Raw genomic sequence first — 26,754 nt, 5'->3', positions numbered from 1 at the left:
CTGATGCCCTACCTTTATAATCCTATCGAAACTTGGAGGATGAAATACTAGCTGATGAAGGTGCTTGGCTTGAAGACTTTGCTGAAACTGCGAGCGATTTCCACCACCCGATTTCTGCTGAGAGTACTTATAGTTTGTTGTCCTAGCCTTTTTGTTATCCTTAGCCTATTCCCTAAGCTTATCTCCCTCAACCTGCTGAGCATGAGTCATGAGCCTAGAGATGTTCATATCTTCCTGTAACATAGCATTTCTGCACTCTGTTTTCACCGTGTCATATTCCCCTAATAGAAACTTACTCATCTGAGCCCTGGAATTTGCAACCATATGTGGGGCATACCTAGAGAGCTGGGTAAGCCTAAGTCCATACTCTTGGACCGACATAGAACCTTGCCACAAATTCATGAATTCCTGAGATTTTGCCTCCCTCAATTCTCTTGGAAAGAACGTGTCTAGAAAAGCTCCGGTAAAACACTCCCAAGTCACAGGAGCTGCATTCTCACCCATGTTTTTCTTCCATTGAGTAAACCAAATGTGAGCTACATCCTTGAGCTGGTAGGATGCTAACTCTACCCTATCATTCCCAGTTACCTGCATCACTCCAAATATCTTCTTGACCTCAGCAATAAAGTTCTGGGATCCTCACCAACTTGCGACTTTAGAAACTCTGGCGGATTCATCCTAATAAATTACAGACCCTAGCTACCGCTAATCCACCACTAGCATTTGCAGGAACTAGAACCTACAGATTGTTCTGGTTAGCTACACTCTGGGCCAAAAGTTGAATGGCATTCCGAAACTCAGCATTTGAAACTTCATGGTCTAGGTCTAGAGGAGTTGCATTAGCATTCCTTAGGTAAGTTCTACGATGAGGCATGATCTGAAAACGCATAACGTCGAGTTAGGAATGAAAATCATACCCACGCGCGATAAGAATATCAAGGAAGTAATGTTTTTCCTGAAACACCTTATAGCCCTCCCCTCATTAGATGTGGTGCATTTCACACCCATGAAAATGACTCTACTTAGTGCGGCTTTAAGACAGCCTAGGAATCTTAAACTTAATGCTCTGATACCAAGTTTGTCACACCCCGAGGCTACCCCAGGACGTGGACACGGGCCTAGGATCACAAGTGACCCCAAGCTAACCCTGCTGGCATATCATAAGCATACTAAGATAACTGGAATAAGAAGTACTATGCGGAAGCTTAAAACATGACATAAAGGANTTATAGCCCTCCTCTCATTAGATGTGGTGCATTTCACACCCATGAAAATGACTCTACTTAGTGCGGCTTTAAGACAGCCTAGGAATCTTAAACTTAATGCTCTGATACCAAGTTTGTCACACCCCGAGGCTACCCCAGGACGTGGACACGGGCCTAGGATCACAAGTGACCCCAAGCTAACCCTGCTGGCATATCATAAGCATACTAAGATAACTGGAATAAGAAGTACTATGCGGAAGCTTAAAACATGACATAAAGGAAAATAATGGGGAATACCCATTCTAAATCTGGATATATAAAACAGAGAGTTCAATAACAACTGAGAGATCAAACTCGAAACTAAAATTGAATCTAACTATGTTTGAATATAAGCCTCTAATTGACTAGAGATGCTGGGACATGCCCCCAGCTAACTCTAGCAAAACTACTAAAAAAAGAAGGATTGAAGAAAAGACATGTATATCGTCCTCGAAGAATGAGGACTCACCACTGATACTGTTGAATTGGAGATCAGGAATCGACCTATGCATGATCTGAATGCTGAGGACCTGAACCTACATCACGAGAAGATGTAGCGCAAAATATGCGTCAGTACTTAAAAGGTACTGAGCATGCAAGATAGGATAAAACTGAACAATATATACATAACTGAACAAAGCAATAAGAGCAATGATATAATCTGAACATGAAGTAAATACTGAAATATACTGAATACTGAACTAACTGAATACAATGACCAAGTACATGACATGCTGAGACTGAATACTAAACTAACTGAAAACCTAGTCAATGCACTAGAATCTGACTGTGGGAGCTACTGTTAACCAACATAAAACCACGAGAGCTATCCGTGGAGTCTGATGTATCACCCCATCGAGAGGACCCGATATACCTTGCCAGGGATATAAAGGCATGACTGGCGTGATCACTAAAATGTTGCCCACAGGTGGACTTATCCTACGGGGGCACGTAGTTCTGGGTCTATGAGAGTGACTTACCCTAATTCCACTCGATATTAAGCCTACTCCCAACTGATTATGTAAGCAACACATTATAACTAAATTTCTATAATACTGAATAGCTTAAAATTACTGACATGCTAACTGAAAATGCAACATTAATATATTGATAATGAAGTATTCTAAACTGGGGCATGTATATCTGAATAAACTGACCTAGCAAATGTAATTCATGAACTAAATGAATCTTCACAACTAGGGTTCTAAATTTCATGCAAGAACTAAGCAACATTGTTACGAAATCATGAGAATCTGATTTGGATTAATCTAACAACTAAATCACAACAATAATCTGAAGTTCTTGAAACCCTAGGTCTAAACATGATAAAGGGAATCAAGAATCTGATTGAATTCTAGGGACCCAATGGGTGTAAGGAACTCATTAATGAAATCCCACATACCTGGTGACAAATTTCACAGAGAAATCTTTTGATTTCGGGGTTGGAACTAGAGGAAACCTTGTTGCGTCCTTGGAGAGGATTGGTCGACTCTTTCTCATTCTTTTCATTAAACTTGATGATTTTTTGGAGAATGAGTTGACTAGGGTAAGTTCTAATTAAGTTACTAGGCTAAAACTGACTAAAACGACATAGTTTAGTGGTTAAACGATGTAGTTTAGGGGTCCAACGCATAGAGAATAGACCAAACGACTCCTGACTTAAAAGCTGTCGGGGCCATCGATGGAGCTGACCGATGGTTCATTGATGGACCCACGGTCCGTCCTGGTCAACAGTCATTTGGCTTTAGAGACTGGGATCTAGGGGTCTCGATCCACGGACCAGGACTATGGCCCGTGGTCTTTCGGTCCGTAGGTCCAACCGTGGGTCGACCCTTAAAATAATTTTCTAGTTTTTCTGGGGAGGGGCTGTAGGTGGTCATCCATGGACCCTACCTACAGTCCGTAGATCACCCTACTGTCCGTGGGTGGTGCCCGTCGGTGGCACCAGCAACTTCTGATTTCTGCAAACTAGTCTTTATAGCATACGGGGTGCTACAAAGTTGTACTTCACTACCTTTGTTATATGGAAGCCAAGAACGGACCATACATTGGTCTACAACTCGTGGATAGTATATCATAGTTTTCCTTTAGAACCTTAAGATTCCCTATTAGTGAAGTACAACTAGATAGTACGTCCCATTGAAGGAAGTGTGGACCGTACATGGAATCGGTGGTTGGAGGCCTGAGGACCCAAGCCTAGGTTTGAGACTCAATGTACCATAAGATTGTACGAGTTGTGGAAAAGAGTATGAGTCTTATATGGTGACTCGTGGTTTCTTGTTACAGACTTGGACTCTCATCTTATGGGATCTATGAGTGGACAGTACGGTCATAGAAGTTAGTACGGATTGTAGAAGCCCTCTCTTAGAAGGTTATAAAATTTTTAAGTAGGATAATTGAAGTCTTTCTTTACCCTTTCTAAGCCTAAAACCCGATGATTTTACACCTGAATAATGTTCTTTTAAGTTTAGTTCAACCCTAACAGTATCAGAACCATTCCCAAAACTTTGAACAAGGATTCAAGAATAGAAAACTAGGGTTTCAAGCATCATCTTCAAGATTTTTCAAGAATATTGATCTTCCAGGTATGTAAGGCTATTCATAGTGATGGACTAAATTTGTCCTCAGGCCCAACATCTAAATTTAGTGAGTCAGAGTTAAATCTAGGGTCTTACCCCAAGTTTTCATGAATTTTGAACTTGGCCTTTATTCCTTATTGCGAGTTCTAGTTCTTATCATTAAGGTTATAGTTATTCATGCATTTTACTTCTTGAATTATAGTTCATGTTTATTTCATCACATGAACTCTATTTACTTTAGAATTGTTGAAAGTTTTGCATAAGTATTTTCATGCATTGACTACTGAACTGAAGTAAGTTCAAGTATCTTAAGTTACCATTGAAGGAGAGTTTTTAAGGAACACTACGTGTTTCAAATGCATTGTTTTCATAGTAAAAGCATGATTTGTTTTAAGAAAGCATAAATAGTTTGAGAAAGCAGTTCCAATCAGTTAGAAGTAAGGATCACTATTCCTTAAAGAAGTACTTTTGATTATTAACTCAATTCAGTCATTATTATTAATATGAGCAACACTACTTGTTTTGGGAATAATATTGAGCACCAATCTAAGTAATAGTTAAGACAATTCAAACCCCATAAACTATGTAGCCAGTGTAGGATAGGATCATATTGTTAATTCAGGAGACTTCTCACCAGCGTCATTGAGGGATATTTAGTTGGATCCATAAGTTGAGTTTCGTTCTATGCTTTGACAATATATATGTCGGCTCTAGAAATAAACACAAGACGTTGTATCATCACGAGGCTCATAGTGATGATTGTTGTTAAAAGGAACTCCCTAAGAAAAGTAAAGTATATTATCTTAGTATTCTCTATCGTTGCATATCTTATTGTAAAGTTTTAACGATTTTACTTCATGTTCATATTTTACTTCAGTTAGGTTATTTACAGTCTCTCATTCTGTTCAGTCACTTATTTCATACTGCTTTATTACATACTATACATTTCATGTACTGACATCATTAGATGCTGCATCATTTTATAATGCAGATAAAGGAGTTCAAGATCATCAATAGGTGCTCTGTTTGATATCATCCATTCATTAGCTTTTGGTGAGACCTCCTTACTTTTAGAGAACTCTAGTCTTACTATTTTAGTAGTATGTTCAAGTTAGTTGTGAGTCTTATCCCAACACCTATCTTCAAACAGTATAGTCTTCATAGATACACAAAGTTAGAAAGTTATTTTAGTTTCCTTCTAAGACATTTTGATAAAATTGTATTATTTATATTTAGTGTTATTAGACAAGTTCATGAGTTTCAATTTATTGTTTTAAATGCCCATCGGTTTGAGTTTCATTATGCATGTGCTTAGTCTTTTTTTAAGTAGTCAGCAAGGTCAAGGGTTCTCTTGAGAACCAACAGTGGTTTCTGAATGTCAGCCAGGTCCAGGGTGTAGGCTCAGAGCATGACAAACTTAGCACTAGAGCATATAAATCAAGTGTCATAGGATGTGTAGGAAGTCTTGTCTAGTAGAGTCCTTCTTATCAATGTGAAGCACGCCACATCTATAATAGGGAGATTATAAGATATTAGGAAATGTCACACTTCGTTCATACTCTAATTTGTGATGTAGAGTTTGACTCTATAAAAGTTCTTTCTAATTCCTCTATTTTCATATTGCATATCGCAAATTGTGCCTCCAAACTGTACCACCAGCTAGAGAAATTCCACAAGTCTATAGATTCCTACTAGACCACTGCTAGTGATCTACCTCAACTAACTAGGATGCAGACGACGAATGGAGCATGCCCAACAAATCAGGGCACTAGTGTTGGGACACAAAGAGTGCCTATTAGCTCTACAAGAATTCCCCAGACACGTACTGCTTAGCCTGCTCCTACCTTAGAGGTCGAATTCAGGAGAGCTATTCAGATCCTCACTCAGTTGGTAGATGCTCAGTCAGGCAATCAGGGCACCACAATCACTAACTCTAGTTCTCAAGAGTTATCAACTGTGACAAGAATTAGAGATTTCCTAAGGATGAATCCTCTAGTATTCACGAGATCAAAGGTAGAAGGGGGATCCTCATAAATTCATTGTAGAGATGTGGAAATTTCTCAAGGCAATGCATGGTATTAAGATTGAAAGATTTAAACTTGTTGCTTATTGATGAGTCTGAGATTTTGACTTAATAAGGGCATGGTTTTCATAGTTTTATTGTCCTCGATGCCTAACTTATGCTCTGAACTGATGTTAAAGTATTGATTTGCAGCAATGAAGGTAAAGGATCAAGGCAAGGACATTACCAGAAAAAAGAGCGAAAAGGATGAAAAAGGCTGAAGATAGCAAAAGCTGTGAATCGCCAAAGCCACTCGGTGACTCTTCGAGTGGCACTTCCGCTCGCCTAAAGTTCTAGACTGCCATCCCTGGGGAGACGCCAAATTGGTGATGAGTTTGGACCTTCGGTGAACGGCCAAACGGATCAGCGACACAAACTTGGATCGCCTAAAGTCACATAACCCTTAGGTTAAAGAGCCAAGGTAAAACGATGATGGAATGGAACCATTAGCGCATCGCCGATTTGGTCGGCGATGCTCGACTAACCTCGCCTAGTGATCCTGAAGGCCAAAATTTGAGGAAGTACAATTGAATTTCAAAAACAGAAAAAGAGTCTAGTCTTGAATCTAGTCATTTCCTGAGTAATTTTTCTATTGTAGAACTTTGAGCTTTCTTTTGAGACTTTGTTTCACTTGGTTTTGAGGAATTTTCAATTAGGTTTTCGAATTGAGTTGATTTGAAGCATTGTAGAAATTTGGAAACCATTACCCAGTTCATGGATAACACAATTGGTAATAGTTTCTTCTTTTTAATGATGTGTGGCTAAAATCCCAATTCTTGGGGTGTGATTTTGTGATTATCTGCTATAATTAGCTTATGGGTATTTGTTTTTACTCATTTAAATGTTTATTTGAAGTGGGTTTAATCGATAGCTGTGTATTAATCTAGGAGTCTTCTACAAATTCTAATAACTTGTTTCAAGACTCGAGCAAGTGAGTATGAGAGTGAGAATAATGTATTCATGAGTCTACACTATCACCTAGATCCTTCGTAACATAAACCATAACTCTTGAATTCATAATTCACATTCAAGAGAGAGTTAATAGTAGAGTTCAAGAAAGTCTTTGAGTTCAATTGTGAATCCTTTGATATGCCACAGATTTGAGTTAAGTTTTGAGAAGTAAGTATGAGAATGAGAAGAGTCGTATACCTGAGTTCCTTATTGATATTTTGACCCTTGAGTCAAGTCGTTCATGCCCATAACTTCCGTATGAACTCCATCAGTTTAGTATCTTTGAAAGGAGTAGTATTTTCAAGTTCTATGTCTTGAGTATTGAGGTCCTAACCCTTCTGATATTATAATCCTAATCATGGGACTATTACGTCTTACCCATGAAGTCCATGAGTTGAGTTGTTCATACCCATAATTCTGCATGAACATTATAAGTTGATCAATCTTGAGATGAGAAGTACCTTTGAGTCCTTAAGTTGAGTATTTCATGCTCATAATTCCGCATGAACCATCTGAGTTGAGAATTCTTGAAATTAGTAGTATCATTGAAGTTCTTGAGTTCCAAGTATTGAGATCTATCTATGGTTATTGAAAACCTTGCATCGAGTCGTTCACGTCCATAATTCGGCATAAACCATATTTTAAGAAGTCTTTTACAAATGTTTTAACTTTGTTTTAAGACTTAAGTTTTGAGTTCAGTAAAGAGTAAAAGTTAAAGTTCATTTCTTCAAAAGTATATGGGGACTAACTATTCCCAAAGAGATTTAAAATGTTTTCACATTTAAACAATAAAGGAAAACCTTGATTTCCAAGATAGCCTTTGAGCTAAGTTTTTGAGCACTAATCTCAAATCACAGAAAGAGTATGTTTTCAAAACATAAATAGCTAGTATATTTTGGAAGTAGTATTGACCACCTATACGGGGAAGAGTTCATACAACTATCAGCCCCCATAAACCATGTAGCCATCATGGGTAGAAAAGGGTCATACTTTTTAGATGAATCATTTTCGCATAGACTAGTAGATCCACTAAATTCAGTTAGGTCCTATACTGATGGCAAGGTATATGATGGTCCTTGGCAACGTGAGATAAAGTGTTGTATCATCACTATAGTTCTTAAGTGATGGTTGTCGGTTAGAGAAACTCCCACAACAGTAATTGCATGGTTCCTCAAGGGGTTCTGCTTAGTATGAATGGGGGTATGGGACTTCATTCATGCATTGCACAAGTAGACTTTGAGAGGGAGCATGGTATGTCTTATAGTAATTTATGATTTTGAGTTGATATCATGTTTTAAGCAGTTTTCCTTTTCTTTATATTGCACTTGTTTTAAACTGCTTTATAATGAAATAAGTTCAGTTAAGTATTCATGAGTTGAGTATTTCAAGTCGAGTATCATATCTTTGAAGTTGAGTGTCTAATCTTTGAGTCGAGTATCATATATTTGAAGCCGAGTATCATATATTTGAAGCCGAGTATCTTATCCTTGAGTACTTCTGAGTTGATTAAGTTTGAGTAGTTTTGAATAACCTTGAGTATTCCTTGAGTTGAGTGAGTTTGAGAAGAGGTAAGTATGTTTCCTTTTTATCAAGTTTCAAGCTTATGTTTATACTTTAGAATTCCTCTTACATGCTCGTACTGAGCCATTTGACCTGCATCTTCTCATGATGCAGACACAGGTATTCAGGGTCATCAACATAAGCTTTGTTCATACATCCAGGAGTTCAAGTTAGCTATGGTGAGCCTCCTTGTTTCCGGAGGATTTCATTTACTTTTCAGTTTAGTTAGGATGTCGTGGGTCTTGTCCCGACTTCCATCTTTATCAGTTAGAGGCTTCATAGATAGTCAGTATAGTTGAGAAGTCTGTATTATTCATTTATTTTATTAAATGTTTTAAAGACTTAAGTTGCCTATTTTATGGCAAGTTGAATATATTATTTTTATTCTAAGTTGTTCATTTGAGTTAAAGTTTTGAAAAGTTGAGTTTATTGAATTTTATTCAGTTTTAAGCTTTTGCATGCTTAAGTCAGTCTTCCGCTTGTAGTCAGCCAGGATGAGGGTTCGCTTGGGGACCAACAATGGTTCTTGAGTGCCGGCCACATCCAGGGTGTAGACTCGGGTCGTGACAATGTCTAACTTGAATATTATGTATGGGATGAAAGTCACTATTTCGCAACTCAAATGAAACCTTCTTTTGTTTATGTATATTCATGAGCTCCCAAAAGGGGAGGGCAACAATTTACGATGTGAAGTAGGGGGTATAGTTTATTTGTTTCAGTTCAGGGTTTTAATTTAATATTAACCTGTTGATAGTTATTTCAGTGTAGATGAAAGTGTTGCCTAAAATGATGCTTTCTAATTTATAAACTATGGTTCTTGCAACTTCTAATGGTCTCTTTTTAAACTTCACAAGTCGCGTTTGTTAATAAATTACAAGAATATATATACTTTTGTGTTTTCCAAAGATCCTCCGGGGAATCAAAATATCTTTTATAGAGTTGAATGGATTTTAGTTAAGATATTTTCAATATTCTTTGAAAAAGCATGTGATTGTATGTCTTTTTATTTGTATTGCATACTTCTTTCAGGGTCTTTCCTTCTAGTGTTAATGAAGGGAAAGGAAAGAATCACTAGTAATCACTTGAAACATTTTTTTCATTATACATTATAGACATACCTAATTGAGCAATATATAAATTAATACCATTGTATGTTGTGTTGAGATCACGGAGCACCTGAAAGTTATATTTTATATTCTTATTGAACTTTTTCTATTTTAAAAAAATAGTTGTCTACTTATTTTTTGTGTCCTTCCTTCAAGCTAGTATGAAAGAAACAAAAAAGGATAGTTGATTATTTGAAAAGATTTTTTCATTAAATTGATGTGTTTCATGTAAACTATGTACATAGCAAATTACAAATATATAATTGACATCATTATATCATTGTGATTTCAGGTTTAGGAAGCACTACAACAACTTTAAATCAGGAAACTTTTAGAAGAAAAGAAAAATCAACAACAATGCAGCGTCGTACTAGTACACAAACACCATATTTCAAAATGAGGCCACTTATGATTTTGAACTATGACTTCTGCTACACATCGCTCTAGAATATTCTATATAAGACCAGAATCCCATCTTATTGGTATGGTACCCAATATTTTGGGAATTTATTATTCCTTTGATGGGAGCCTAATTGTTGTTTTGGCTAATGGAACAAACATATACTATGTTTCCATTGTTCCAGGAAATCCTTTTTCCTTTTGGATTCCACAAGGAATGCTCACAAATACACTGATTCCCAATTTTTCATTATCATTACTGCGTATTTTATGGAACTACACCCCAAGATTTGCAGAAGTGAATCATGCATTTGATCGTATGACATTGCCACTACGTCTTACCAATTTTCCCATGGTAAATTTTCTTTCGCCTTCTCTTTCTTTTCTTTTTAATTATAAATTTATTCCAATCTTCACATAATTAGTTTTCTAATGCTCAATACTTGATCTAATTACTAATTTAAACTTATCATGTCATAAGTATATTTTTAATATTTAGAGGTAATTATTTTTTAACATTTGATGCACTTATGCTTTTAATGATTGAATTGTATTAGTTGTTAAATTTTCATAGTAATAAGTGCTACTTTGCTTTTATGCTGAGGAACCATGGTGCCCAACTAAAATATGCTATAAATTTTTCTATTTTCCTTTTTCATATGCTTATTTTCTAATACTTGAATATTTGTTAAATATAACGAAAATGGATAAGGCTTGTAATTGATCGCTTGAGAAACAACAATAAGCTATTATTAGAAGTAAAAGTTTGTTTAGGAATATGGGTGCCGGAAGCTGAATGACGACCACAATGAGTACGCATTTAAATATAGGATCAAATAGCTTTGTTCGATCGAGGAATAAAGATAGATATGAGCTGACAACTTATGTTTTCTGATATTTTGTTTTGGGTGAGATATACACCGAAAGGAATTAATGTTATCATTATCTTGTTCAAAAAAATTTTTAAAAAATAGAAGAACAAAATTTAAGTCAAGTTACTTTGTTGATAGCCTAATGAGATTTGCCTCTTCCTTAGTAGCCCAGGAGTAAGCTTTTGTTTCTGCAAGAATTATTGAAACATACATTTAAAACAATAAATAAAAAAGAAGAATAGAAGAATTTATCACTTGACAAGATATTTTTAAATAATAATGATTTTGTTGTATTTTACAAAATATTCATAGCTAGTTCATTTTTCTTTATGTATAATTGATTTGTTAAATTTACTTGCTTAGAAATTATAACAAGTTGTATGTGTCATTTCTGGCATAAAATTCCATGTCTCAAACTTTTAAGTTTAAGTGTTATGACAAGGGACAAAAAATATTTTGAATATGTATTCTCACAAATTATGATCTTGAATTTAGGGTTTGTTGGCCCTTCCAGACCAGACTGAAAATGTCAATACGGGATTGAGCAAGGAAGTCATTTTTGCACGTATGAATCGCATCATGTATCAGTCAACAGAAAGATCTATAAGTGACGATGATACATGTTTTATTTGTTTGGTAAGGACTTATTTTCATTTGATTCTCTCCTCATACTGCTTAAACTCTAGTCATGTATGTTAAATTATCTTACTCGAAAAATACTTTTTTCCATTTTGCAGGATGACAACTCTGATGGACAGATCATTTGAAGCGCCGACTGTCAGCACACCTTTCACGTTGATTGCATCAGTCTATGGCTCATGCAGAAGAATTCTTGTCCCCTCTGCAAAAGGATTGCATTGGCAATTTAAGAACTCCAAGTTAGAATTTATAACTAGATCTTTTAAAAATAATTTCAATCTAAGCACTTTGTTTATGTTTTATGATAAATGATAAGACATTTTTAACTTTGGTAGTAGTTATATAAATACAGTAATGTGTATGCAACTGTTTATGTTATGCACAATATGAGGAAGTAAAAAAAATTTGTGTTGAATGACATGAAATATAGTGATCTAGCTTGGGACTTGATTTCTATCAAGGTTTTATGTTATGTACCTGTTAATTTGATAGTGAACTTATGAAATGTTAGTTGAAAATATTGTGGTCGACATGTTTTTTAATCAGTTAGGGAGTCAATTTACTTTTACTTTCCGATGGAGCTGTGTAGTTTCGTATGGTAAGTTTTCCTCCACTTGTTGAGTTCCGAAGGAGCGGATCACTGTTTTAATTAAGGAAACTATGTTTTTATGGGAATATACATTATTTTGGAGTTTTTATGACTTAAAATGGTAGATATTGGTTTTATGATTGTGGTGTACATATTGGTTCACTTTTGCACTGATAAATTTGAGGTATCATTCTGGACGGCCCGTTGACTCAGATACGGGTTATATTTTACTACATTGCATTTGTTGATGAGTCTAAAGTATCATTCTAGGAAGATCAAGGTTTTCTTTCGGGTTTCTACTTAGGGCCGTATTAACCCCTAGGCCACTAAAGCCAATGCTTGGGGCCCCATATTTTTGGGGGCCTCAGTTTTGTTAGAAAAAATTACTTATAAATGTTATTTTAAAAAATATATATATATGTACTATGAGTGCTATGATCTCTACTAAAGAAATTGCATATGAAATGAATATTGAATCTGAATTTAGTAAGAAACAATTCGATGAAGATATTGCTAAGAAATCCTTTGAAATTAGAGATGATTACTTTATATATATATATATATAATACAGTAGATCAAATTATTTTTTCACTTCAAAATAGATTTGAACCAATTGAAGCATATGAAAATAATTATAGTTTCTTAATTAGTGGTGAATTGAGATCATTAGATGATGAGAATTTTTAAAAATATTGTCTTATCCTTGAACTTTCTTAACACATAATATTTATTTTGCTATTGATGGTTTAGATTTATATTTTGATTAAAAATGCTAAGAGAAATAATACAGGTAGACGATAATGATCTAATGAAAATACTCAATCAAATAAAAGACTTGATCCTTTTCCAAATACACATATTGCTTATATTATAATATTAACAGTTCCTCCAACCGTTGCCTCAGCCGAAAGAAGTTTTTCGAAACTAGAATTGATTAAATCTTATTTAAATCAGCAATGTCTCACGAGAGATTGAATGGACTAACTATATTATAAATTGAAAAGAAATTATTAAAACAAATCGATTATCAAACAGTAACTAATGATTTTGCATATAAAAAAGCTAGAAAAGTTGATTTTAAATAAAAGCATATATGATGAAAAAAATAAAATATTAGGGCCCCTCCTTTAAGTTTTTCTTTATGCCTCCAATCATGTTGAGTCGGCCATGTTTCTACCTTTATGCATTGATCATTTGCATTGCACTAGCCTATTTTGATCGACTTGATATTTGTTGTGACAATTTTGTACTTGAGTGCTTCTTGCTTGTTTAATTGTGTTTCATTCTTTCTATTTTCAGTAGTTGATTGTCTCTCATAGAACCTTTTAATTGTGATGTTAGAACTATCGTGCTTCTTCTTTATATATATAATCTTTCTGAGTTCGGTCTGTCTATGATACCTATTGAGTACCCCATATTTTGGTACTGATACTATACTTCTGCATCTTTTTTCTGATGTAGCTCTTAGTACAAGACACCTTCAATGAGCATTGGATCTCCCTTCATCATTGCAGATTCATATTGTGGTGAGCTCTTGACTTCTGGAGGCTTTTTGTTTTTCCTTCTTGTCACCCCCCGAGCCTACACCCCGGAATGGCTAGCACTCGAGAACCATTGCTGGCCCAAAGTGAACCCTTGGCCTGGCTTACTTACTCAGCGGAAGACTTAACTTAACAAGATAACCTCAAAACATAACTTAAAGTGATATAAAACCTAGCCAAAACGGAAACTGAAGTCTTTAAACAACATCTGAATGATATTGTAAAGACAACTGAACTACTAACTGTCTATCTATCTATAAAGCCTCTAAAACAAAGAGGGATGTCAAAACAAGACCCCCGATCATCCTAACAATAAAAATACTGAAAGAAAAGTAAAAGGAGTCCTCCAGAATGCAAGGAGGCACACCAATAGACTCTGAGTGCTGAACCTGATCAACGAGGCGCTGGATGATGATCTTGGTTACCTGCATCTGCATCATAATACGATGCAGGCCAACTGGCCTCAGTACATTAAATGTATGAGTATGCGAGTTGGAATGCAAAACATAACATAGGCTTGAAAAGATTCTGAAAGAAACACTTACCTTGGCTTTTCTCATATCATGAATAACTCAACTCATAATAAAGCAATAAGACATATGCAATGTATGTAAAGCTTTATAAAATAGTAAAAGCAACTTAGTTCGTTAAAGAAAATGCAATAACAAACTAAACTTTACTCATATAACAAAGTAATATAGTTTCTGTGGGAGTTTCTTTAACCGACAACCACCACTATGAGCCTAAGTGGTGATACAACGTCTTGCCCACGCTACCAGAACTGTCCTATACTTTGTTGTCATATAGAACGCTTAACTTAGTGGATCCACTAGCTTATGCTAAAAGCATCTTAAGGAGTCATCTAAAAAGTATGATCCTTTACTACCCATGATGGCTACATGGTTTATGGAGACGTGAGTTATCTGAACTCAAGCTCGTCCCCATATCGGTGCTCAATACTACTCCCAAAATATACTTTATCTCATATGTTTGTAAAAACAAAACTCTTTATTTGGTTTGAGATAATTACTCAAAACTTAGCTTAAAAGCTCTTTTGGAAATCTCATTTTTCTCTTTACTGAAAAACTAGCTCAAAGGCTCTTTTGGAAATCAAATTTTCCTCTGTACTTGAAAAATAACTAGCACAAAGGCTCCTTTGGAAATCTCAGTTTCCTTTCTTGTTTAAATGTGAAAACATTTAATCTTTCGGAATACATAGTCCCGATATACTTTTTTGAAGAAATGACTTCAATCTTTACTCTTTACTCTTTACTCAACTCAAAACTTAAGTCTTAAAACAAAGTTAAAACATTTGTAAAAGACTTTTGAAAACTTTATGAACTTCTCTTGACTTGACTCTTAACTTTCCTTGAATTGAATTATGGATTCAAGGATTGTGATTTGTGAAAGGAAGGATCTCATGATGTTCAAGAATGATTTTAGATAGCTAAACACGAGAAACGATCAAGAAACCACCATCTTGGAACAAGTCCGCGACGCGGAAATGCTTTTAAATAATTGATCGCAAAATTTAATTTTGAAACAGAGGAGTCTGTGGCCTCTCTGCGACGGGAGAGAAAATTTTCACCCTAAAGGAACAGGTCCGTGACGCGGACCTAGAACCTGTTCCTTGTCCGACTTTTTCCTTCTTCATTTTCCAGCCCCAATTCGCGTAAACTCGACTATTGTTCTCAAATTTATTTTAGATTCAAGTACCCAACATATGTACTCAAGAACCTAACTCAAAACAACTCTAAAACTCAACGTAAAGATCTCAGAAACTCCTCAATTCAGCCCAATTCAAGAACGACATTCAAATTCAAGAATACCTATCAAGAACATCAACTTTCAAACTCTTTTAGGACGAATTTCGCTGAAATAAACATGTTTGGCGTGTGGGTGAACGAACCCAACACTATGAAAGACTCACATACCTTGTAGGATCAATTCCTTGGCGAAATCCATAACCAAAATCGATCATTCTTGGCGAATCTTGCTTTTCCTCTTCTCCATTCTCTTCTTTTCTCTTTTCTCCAAGCCCTAGCGTGAAACTTCAGCTTTTCTAAACTGGCTAAAATCTGATTTTTACCCCAATTAACTCCTAAAAACGAATTAGAATAATTAGGTAAGGAAAAGACTAAATTACCCTTCCAAATCCGGATTAGGCTTTCCTTATTCAAACAGCCCAACTTCCAAAGGGCATAACTCACTCATACGAACTCGGAATCGCGCAAACTCAGTGGCATTGGAAATTTTATTCCAAGAGCTTTCCAACCATATCTGGAAATACACCTAACTCATCCTGATCTTGGAGTTATGGCCGTTTGAAGTTGACCAAAACTCAACTTATTCTAACTTAACAAAATTTCCAGATTTTCATTCTTTAAAAAAAAATGACTGTTTCCAATTATAAGCTTCTTCCTAGTTATTTCAAATTGCGAGATGTTACACTTATTTTGTATTTGTCTATATTTTTATATTTTTATTAGATAGACTTGCGTATATTGCCTTTATTTACTTAGATGTTCCTGCACCGGTGAAACCAGGTCCAGGGATTTAATTCTTGTATTTAGTTTGTCTTTCATGGTCACATTCGAGCCTATTTTGTATATTATACATCACAGTTACATTTGTATATGGACCTATTATGTAATATTATTATTATTCTATTTGCGTTTATTCTTTTCTATTAAATTATTATCTTCTATGAGTTTTAGATTTTGACTTGCCTACAGGGAGATTTATAGTAGGCGTCACCATAACTTGATTTTGGATCGTGATATTCTTAAAGATCTTTTCATGGAACATGAATTGAAGACTGGCCCAGTGTGTTCTTGTTCGTACCGATTGAGGCATTACTAGATTTGGATGTTGTAGTCTTCTGATTGTGAGAAACATGGTGTCATTGGTGGAGCTGTGTGTAGCGACTTTTCTTTTTTCATCTCTGAAATTACAATATACATTTTTTTATGGTAACAACTGTTTGTGAGGTGCTTAGAACACTTATTGAATGTTGTTCATTGATTTATTTTTGTGATATATTGCTCTGTTTATGTGAGTGGAGTATCGAAGGAAGAGGAAGTTAGTAGAAAGTTAATTTTACTGATGAACTCCTATTGTTAACTGCTAAACTTTATAAGAAGTTTCAATATAGCTTGAGATTTATTATTTCATTGATTTTCTTTATCATTATCAACATGAATTGATGAACTTAAAACATAAAAGAAGAAAACTATTGGTATAAGATAACTTGAGTAACAATATTTTTTAAGTGAAAGGGTGTGTATAGTTTTGCACCATATGCTTAATATATATGGAGAAGCTTTGAAAATTTTGTTCAGATTAAGTTTTTCAAAATACAGATTATACCAATTGATAAAAAGGAAATAAAAAAGGAACTCGTCTTTTAACCAGATCAAACTAAGTGTAGTGGACTTTTTAATGAAGATCTATGAATCAATGGCGAAAAGTTTCAGTTACAGAAAAGAGAAAAATACAAAAACTCAATGCAACAAATTCTTAATATTTCATGTTGTAGCGGTCATGTGAATAATACTTTCAAAATACTAAAAATAGATAAAAACAAACATGTTCTAGAAAGATATCAAATACATATCTTGGAGGGTGGCATGTAAATGGCTAATGTCACAAGGAATGAAAGAAGTTTTGGACTATGATAATCAAAGTGTAATCTACAGATTTCACTATTTTGTCCTGTACTGGAAGATATTTAATTACATCGTCATCCTAGTTGCAAATTTATTTATCATGCATCTCAATTTAAATTGTTTGGCTGATAAAAAAAAACACCGCAACTGTATCGGTTGATGAAATTTTGTGTGCCTTAGTTCTATCAATTTTCAAATTTCTCTATCACCCACCCCTCCGCCCTCGCCCTCGCCCTCGCCCTCCACCTCCCCCAACACACATTTGTTCTCCTCGAGTGTATCATTTCTTAAAAATCTGCCTTCAACCCAAATTAATTCTTGCTCTTCAGTTCTAGCGATTTGCAGATCTACTTGAGGAGTTCATCCCCTTGCAACTCGTCATTTCATTAATCTTTTCATTCAGGTAAGTTATTCATTCTTTTTTAAAATTTGAATTTGATTGCATTCATGTTGAGGGATTCTTTGTTGGCGGTGATTTTCTGCATTAGATTTTATTTTAATTGAGATATAGATCGTTATTTTATTTTGGAAGTTACTCTAAACAGAACACGATTTACATATTCATTCATTTGAAGATTTAGAGTGACTTTCAGTCTTTATTTTTTAAGTATAATTTTTGGTATGTTTTTTTCTCAATTTTATGATTAATGTTGTTTTATGGTTTTAAAGATATGTATGACTTGAGTATTATGTATATGATGAAAGTCACTATTTTGCAATTCACGAGCTTCCAAAAGGGGAGGGTTACAATTTTCGATGTGAAGTAGGGGCTATAATTTGTTTGTTTCAGTTCAATGTTTTAATTTAGTATTAACCTCTGGATAGTTATTTCAGTGTAGATGAAAGTGTTACCTAAAATAATGTTTTCTAATTTATAAATTATGGTTCTTGCAACTTTTGATGGTCTCTATTTGAACTTCACATGTGGTGTTTGTCAATTCAATACATTACATGAATATATTTCCTTATGTGTTTTCCATAGATCTTTCGGGAAATCAAGACATCTTTTATAGAGTTGAATAGATTTTGGTTAAATTTATTTTTATTATTCTTTGAAAAAAGCATGTGATTGTATGTCTTCTTATTGGGTTTTCATACTTTTTTTGGGTCTTTTAACGAGGGAAAGGAAAGAATCACTTGAAACATTTTTTTTATTATACTGATGCGTTAAATGTACATTAAAGATATACCTAATTTAGAAATATACATATTGATGTCATTGTATGTTGTGTTGAAATCACGGAGCACATGAAAGTTTTATTTTTTATATTATTATTGAACTTTTCCTTTTTAAAAAAATAGTTGTCTGCTTATTTTTTTTGTCTTTCCTTCAAGTTAGTATGAAAGAAATAAAAAAGGGATAGTTGATTATTTGAAAATAATTGTTTCATTAAATTGATGTGTTTCATGTAAACTATGTATATAGCAAAATACAAATATATAGATTGACATCATTATATCATTGTGATTTCTGGTTTAGGAAGCACTACAATAACTTTAAATCTTGAAACTTCTAGCTAGAAGAAAAGAAAATCAACTACAATGCAACATGGTACTAGTACAACAAACACCATATTCCAAACAAGGAATGTTAACAAACACACGAATTCCCAGTTTTTCATAACGAAAATAGGTAAGGCTGGTAAATATGAGAATCTTTTTTCAAAAGATAATCTATATATGCTGGTGTATAATTTTTACTAGAGTAAATGATAAAAAAAATACACTTAAATATTTAATGTTGACTTTTCCTATCTAAACAATCACCAACTATTCGCCAGAACATACCTTAACTATTATTATTTTTTCATAATTTATCAATGTAGACATACATATAGATTTACATATGCATATATGCTCATCAATGTTGCAAACATTAGATCAATTGTTGTCTGTGTGGTTTTCTTTTTATCCCTTTTTGAATGAAAAGTTGGTATAAAATTTGATAGGAATGATTAATTTCAATGTTATTTGTGGCAATGTTTTATATATATACATGATTCGTAATTCTTTTAAATTAGTTGATCACTTGAGAAACTACAATAAGCTATTATTAGAAGAAAAAGTTTGTTTAGGAATATGGGTGCGGGAGTCTGAGGAACGACCATGTTTGTTCGATCGAGGGGCGGAGATAGATATGAGCTGACAACTTATGCATGTTTTCTGGTATTTTGTTTTGGGTGAGATGTACACCGAAGGAATTAATGCTATCATTATCTTGCTCAACATTTTTTTAAAAAATAGAACAAAAAGTAAGTCATCTTACTTTGTTGATAGCCTAATGAGATTTGAATCTCCCTTAGTAACCCAGAAGTAAGCTGTTGTTTCTGCAAGAATTCTTGAAACTAACATTTAAAAAAATAAAAAAAACTAATATAAGAATTTCTCACTTTACATGACATTTTTAAATAATAATGATTGATAGTAGTTTTATAAAAGATCTTTTGTTTGATGATACAAATATACGGTTAACATATTGTGTTAAGTAATTACTTTTCTTAAAATGAAACTAGTTGAGATATAATGAATTATAATTCCTTATTGTACTGGGTGCTAATCACATTCTCATTTCAGCTTATGCCTTGTAAACCTTAGTTCTTTATTTATTTTATGTGCTCAACAATTTACTTTAATTTTTTATTTTTTTCTTTTATTTTATTAGCTGAAGACTTGTTGAAAACAACCTATTTGACTTATAAAATGTAGGTAAAATTTGACTACATTCTATCCTTTTCAAACTTCAGTTATGAGATCACATGACTCGTAATGTTGTTGTTATATATTTTATGGTGCTCCTTGATAGTTTATTTTACTTAGTACAATTGTTTAACCTCTCAAATTTACCTTTGTTTAGTCATAGTAGATGATGAAAATTTTAATTCTAAGACAACCTTTTAAACCTTGATATAAGTTAGAAAGTTTTTTTTTCCACAAATGTACCACTGGACAGTGTCTAGTAGCCTTTTATTAAACATAAAAAATATCAATAGGGATAAGTGCAAGCAAGGAGAACTAGACCTTACCTTACTAATCCTAATGAAGTACCTAAGAAGCATGAAGAAAATAAGAGCTAGAGAGAACTAAGTATTTTCTGATCATCACAGAGTTTGTAATACACTCTATGATGATATTACAAATGAGGATGCTTAAATAATGTAAAAATATGCCAATCAAGAAGCAAGTTGAGTTATCAGCCTCAAACTTTCTATTACAAATGCATGGATTAAAGATTGATTGCCCATCAAAAGTAACTTGAAGTATTTTTCTCGTCTTCTTCTTCAAACCTATCCAACAACATTTGATAATTCATACTTTCTTTATGGATTTATTGGATCTTGTTGAACCTATTGATATTGTCAAATGGTTCTGCTTTGCCTGTCGCATCGGTAGGTGCCTTGGAACAAACTACTCAGTCATTTTACCGTCCCAACTATGTTGCCTTCCATACGTCTTATTTTTGGTTTTGTTGCTTCCACTTCTTTGTTGCCTAGGTGATATATCTCCTTCCCTACCCACTCTATCAAAGCATATGTCCAACATGTCTTCCTCATCTTCATCAAGAGAATCCTTGCCCAAATCAAGCATATTGTCTTCCTCGTCTTCATCAAGAGAATCCTCACCCAAATCAATTGTATTTGACACTAAGGCCCTTAACTCATTCTTCTTTGCAATCACACATTTTGGCACAAATGCAGGAGCCTCTGGACTTAATTTCCTATTCAAAGTAGGTGGTGAGACCTGCTTTTCTTGGATCAAATAGTTGTTATTCTCTTTTAACTTTACTTGCTTTCTAGTAGTCTTCGATAAAGCATCAAAGCTATTCGAACATAATAGGTCTCTTGAGGCATTACTAATATCTTGTCTCTTCTCACCATCATGAAAATTTCCAGTCGCACCCTTTTCACTACATGGAGAATTATTTTGACTAGTCGGGGAAAGGCTCCGATTACTAGTTGAATTTTTGTGTGCAACCAGTGTCCAATTTTTAGTTACATTCTTGATTTCAACTTGCAAAACATGCTGCCCAGAATTTTCAGCATCTTCAACATCAGATGTATCCATTAGTTTGTGTCCTGAATCCATTATTTTTTTGCATGAATCAACTCGCGGCGCATCAACCCTAACTCTTGGCGTCCCCCCTTTGTTTTCGGTAGTTGTTTGAACACCAATATTACTTATAACAACATCCATTGAGTGTGCACGATTTTTCTCAAAAGTGACATCAACCAATTTTCGATCTAAAGAAGTAGCTTTACTTTGATCGACATCTACAACCTTTCTTTTTTCATTTAGTATTTCTCTCGCATCAACTTGATACTTTTCACTATTGATAGTACCTTTTGAAGCAACTTCAATGGTATCATCAATTTGTTTGTTATTTTGATTTCTTTTCGAGATCAAACGACAACTATCTTTATCATGACCTTTGTGCTTACAATAATTGCAATACAAAGGTACATTATCATATACTGAAAAACCTCGATCAACTTACCAGATTTTCCATCCACAAACTGCAATCTTATACGATTTGGAAGCTTTTCCATTAGATCAAGTATAACATTTACCCTAGTTGTGCTAGGTCTTGACTTGATTTGAGTAGCTTTATCTATAGCTATTGGTTTCCCAATTGCCGATGCTATAGACAACAGAGACTTCTTTGCAAACATATCTGGAGATAAGTTCGGTAAAGAAATTCAAACAACAGCTAACGTCGTTTCATCCTTAGGATTATATCCAATGGACCATGGAAAACCCCTACATTGGTGCTCGTCTCCATTGTAGAAAAGACAATTAACTGAGTGAGATAAAACTAGTACATAATCTTCATATTGATCAAATCTCAACAAAATTTGTCTTGGAGCAAGTAAGGCAATTAAACAATTGCCCTTGGTACCAAGATGTTTCGGTAAAATTGACCTTAATACCTTCAAATCTAGCACCATGGGATAATTTAAACAATATTTCTTGATGCAATCCCTCTTCAATCATAAAGTCTTGCCTTTCCTCCATTGAAAACGTGATAGTAGGTTCTCCATGAATTATTTCGATTGATTTTGCGATTGTTTTTGAGTTAATTAGGGCAGATTGTTTAGAATTTACAGTATTGGAATTGAAAATGATGGCGTATGTGGTGGTTTGGGGTGGTGGGGCGGGCTGGCCAGCCACGAAAGGAGGTCATCCAGTGGATGTAGCAGCCATGAGAGCTGCGCAGCTGCTGGCTAGGAAGAAACCTAGGTCAGCCGTTTTTTATGAAAGATAAGTTAGAAAGTTAGTAATATGCAAATCAAGTATTTTTGTGTTTTGAAATAGTAACAACACCTTTGTTCATGTAGATAAACAATAGATAATGAAAGAAGAATAATTAATAGGGATACGAATGAAGTTTTGTTCAGTAAAAGTAACTACCACATGCAAAAATTCACTTTGAATTTTAAATCCTTCATTTATATGATTTTGAACAAGTCCCCAAGCTAAATGAGGTCCACCAAATTCAGGTGAAATCAATATTTAAAACAACCAATATTATTATGAAAAGCATCAAAATTACATCTCAACTTGGATCTCCTACTATATAAGGCACCATTGTACATTTAATGCATTTACATGACATAAAAAACATATAGTGTCTTTAAATTCATCATTAATTGATGTTATTTGTGATTTTTAAAAAACAATATCATTGTTACGAAGAAAATAACACAAAATCATATACTTATAATCTAATGTTAAAAATCAGTGAAAATGTAATTTGGTGTTGACGATACTCTGGGATTTGTGGTGACATTTGTCGTTGCTAAGGGTCTAGTTTCTTGTAGTGAATTCTAGTTGACAAGACTTAGATGGATGTACTAGTCCACGTGGCTTGCCACGTTACTGAAAAAATTGGGTTGTTTATCATTAAGGTGTTTGTGGTCTCTTTAAATAACAGTGGAGATATTTTTTATTCCAAAATATAATTAAGGGTATAAATGATTTATTTCGCACGGTTCATAAGAAATTTAGATCATTTTCCGTAGAATATTTAAAAAATTATTTATATATTTAGCATCTGCAAAAAAATACTATATATAAGTTAGAAATATTTTCTTATTTGACCCTCAAAATTTAGATTATATCATATGAATTGAAATAGAGATGATAAAACAAACTCCAAAATGCATGTTTGAGATAAACTAAATTTAATATATCACATCCAATATATTGAGGAACCAGAACAATGATCTTGCAAGGCCAGGCGCAATTCCAAGAAGGCTAAATTTATTGCAACCATAAGCTCAAGCAAGTCTAATGTCATTTTAAAAGAAAAAAAAAATAACTCCTATAGTATACTACTATAATTTTAATCTCCCTATGTAAATATAAATTTAAATATTTATAATAAAAAATGGAATGTTCCTCTTGTTTTGTTCAAACTTGTAAGCAGCTAGTAGGTTGTTGTAGACCAGAAGCCATTCCTCCAGCATTAACACATGAAGCTTCTGCTGGATGATCCTTATAACTAAGTTTCACATCCAATAATTTTATTCCATTACATGGATTTGTTTTGCTACAATCGAATTTCACTGCAACTTCTGTAGCCGATGTTCCATGTACGTCATCATACGTTATGTCACTAACCTTGATGCCTGAACCCTAAAAAAAAGTATTCACACAAAACAAAATAATAATTAGGGATATTGATTTGGTAGCTGGTAAGAGTTATGCACGTATATGATTTTGTATTACCTGTTCAGGACAATTTCCACTACCAGGGCAGTAATTTTGATCAATGATGATGGGATTTTCGACATTATTCATGACTACATGTTGAAAAAGTACATTCCTAACAAAGCCATTGCTAGGCCTTGCCCATGTTTTGACCCTCACACCATTCTCAGTCCCAGTAAATGATGATGTTTTAACTGTCACATTTTGTACTCCTGCCTCTTGCATCTCCCAACCTAAGCTCCCAATGCTACACCAATCCGAAATATTAATTAGTTGAATTTTATATAAAATAAAAATACAAATGGAACATCTCCATTCATACAAAAACACACTCATAATTATTCATTCCTAGCTAGCAAGTGATCATTTTATAATAAAAAGAGGTACTCCCCCAGTTCACTTTAAAAAAAAAACACAATTTTCTTATTGAAAAATGTTTAATGATATTTCCACCGATATTTTATTGAAACGGTGAGAAAACGAAAAAAGTAGTACAATGTTTACATACATAAAAAAAAAAATTAATGGAAGTTTCTCACTATTTCAGTGAGAATGTGTTTTCCACCATATATATGTTTTTCCAATGAATTGATTCAGTGAGAAATGAGTGGAATAATCATTTTCTATAGCACAAATTTACCACAGGTGGGAAAAACCATTGCAACACACTTTCCTTTTTAGTCTATCCAAAAAAGAATTGTCTCATTTCAATAATTAAAAAAAACTTTACTCTAAAATTAAGTTTTTATCCTTAATGCACTGTTGCTATACAAGGTTTGTTTTAGATCAGATCCTTCTTTTATTAAAATTTGAATATACTCAAATGGTGTCACATAAATTGAGACAGAGAAAGTATTTTTAAGGACCTTATTCCATGGCCAGGGCCACAAGCAATGTTTTCGAACCACAAGTTGGAGTTGCCAGGACCAATTGAGATACAATCATCACCAGTTCCAATTTGGGAATTCAAGATAGTAACATCAGAAGATGATTGTAAATGAATTCCATCAGTGTTGGGGCTATTTCCCGGTGCTGAAATCTTCACTCCTTGTAACTTTGCATTATGGCATCTGTCTAACAAAATATGGAACATCTGGCTGTCTTGTGAAGTTAATCCACTTATTGCAATGTCATTTGAGTTGTAGAAAGCTAATGTCTGCACTATTTAATATTCAGAGGTGAATCCAGAATTTAAAGTTATTAAGTATAGTGGAACGAAACATACCGTGGCTCCTTTGGGACAACCTTTGCCAGAGTTTTTGCATGTCCAAAGACCGGTACCTTGTCCATCTAGAGTTCCACCAACGATAGAAACTCCGTTGACTCGTTCAAATTTAATCCAATTACCAGATTTGCCAATAACATTATAGTCAGAAGGAGCTACAAGTGTACCTTCAATATTTATCGTTATGGCATTACTCTTACATGTTTGGCCATAGAAATATGCATTACTTAGAAGATAACTTCCTTTTGGCACGTAAATGGTGGCCGCGCTACTAGATGCACACGCTGCAGTCCATGCACTAATGAACGCCTTGGATGAATCCGATTTTCCGTCAGATTTGGCTCCATAGCTTTGGACATTGTACATGGAATTTGCAGCAATTGATGAGTTGAATAAAAAGATGATTATGTTCATGAGAATAAGTGGGAAAAGAATAATGTAACTCATTTTTGGTATTATAATGTTGAAGATGTGGTGAGGAAATGGAGTGTTTGAAAAAGGGTATTTATAGGGAAAATCAAAGAGAAAATTAAGCCGTAATTGAGTCAATTTTACTGTTTTTTTCTTCTTTATAACTAACAAACAGAAAACACATGGTAACTTGGTAGCGTACGTATATTTTCCTACTTTAATTTTTTTCTATTATTTCCCTTTTTTCATCATCCACGGGGGTGAGGGTATGGGCCTATGGATATGGGGTGATGGTGACGTGTTTAAGATCATAAGATATTTTGATATTTATAAATTTAAAAGTTTTAGTATTTATTTTCTTTTTAACTCTTTGTGAAGTTAAAATCATAAAATCAAATTGAAATAAAAGGAGTACTCACAAAATATAAGATATGTGACTTCATATATATAACTATCACTTAACCATGTTTAATATGTACTTCTTTGTTTCGATTTGTTTTACCTACTTTCCTTTTTAGTCCGTTTTTAAAAAATATCTTTTTTTCTTTTTAGTAACTCTTTAATTCTAACTTTCCACGTGATATTTATTTAAAACTATAACATTCAAAAGTTTTAATTATTTTCTTATATTCTATATCAAGTCAAAATAGATCGAATTAACAAACAAAAATGGAGGAAACCTTTCTTCTCCCTTTAAGGTTTGATTATTTAGGCCAAATTAAATTAGCTGATTTTGCATACACTGAAAGGAAATAAATACAGTTTTAACCTTTCTATTACATGATTTATTTTTTCCATAAACTTATGTTTATTTGCTCAGTGATGAATGTGGAAAGTTTAGACGTAGGAATAGAAAATATAATAAAATGATATGCAATCACATGGAAAAAGATTTTGCCAATCGTTGGGTGGCTCCATATTTTAAGGAGATATACAATAAGAAAAAGGTTCCCAAATACATTCCAATTATTTTTGGGATTCGTATCCTAATTAATCTTCTCCGCATTGTAAAATTTCACTGATATGTTGTTATTATATCCTAATCAACCTTGTAAAGAGCATCCAAATATCCTTTCGAAATGGAAAACAAAACTGTCCAAATATTAAATTACCAAGAGAAATGTGGGACATTCATAGAAAAGGCTTTTTTTTTTTAATCGAAAGGTGGCAAACATAGGGTCTTAGATAGGGTGTACAAAA

The 26,754-nt window shown here is 33.9% G+C and overlaps 1 protein-coding gene and 1 pseudogene across 1 annotated transcript; both read right to left on the bottom strand.

Moving 5' to 3' along the window:
* Window positions 1-20,229: 20,229 nt before the first annotated feature.
* LOC125861782 (uncharacterized) lies at window positions 20,230-21,754 on the bottom strand (annotated as a pseudogene).
* Window positions 21,755-23,589: 1,835 nt separating this feature from the next.
* On the bottom strand, window positions 23,590-25,597 carry LOC125861780 (polygalacturonase-like). The gene is made up of 4 exons (XM_049541646.1): window positions 25,144-25,597; window positions 24,785-25,074; window positions 23,937-24,165; window positions 23,590-23,843 (listed from the first exon to the last, which is right to left on the bottom strand). Exons 1-4 carry the CDS (start codon window positions 25,588-25,590, stop codon window positions 23,619-23,621), a joined length of 1,191 nt encoding a protein of 396 aa, XP_049397603.1. The 5' UTR covers window positions 25,591-25,597; the 3' UTR covers window positions 23,590-23,618.
* Window positions 25,598-26,754: the final 1,157 nt, after the last annotated feature.

Source organism: Solanum stenotomum, chromosome 4 (genome assembly GCF_019186545.1).
Source record: "Solanum stenotomum isolate F172 chromosome 4, ASM1918654v1, whole genome shotgun sequence".
In the NCBI taxonomy this organism is placed as follows: Eukaryota; Viridiplantae; Streptophyta; class Magnoliopsida; order Solanales; family Solanaceae; genus Solanum; species Solanum stenotomum.
Note: the sequence above shows the minus strand (reverse complement) of the source record. Positions and strands in the feature narration are given on the sequence as shown.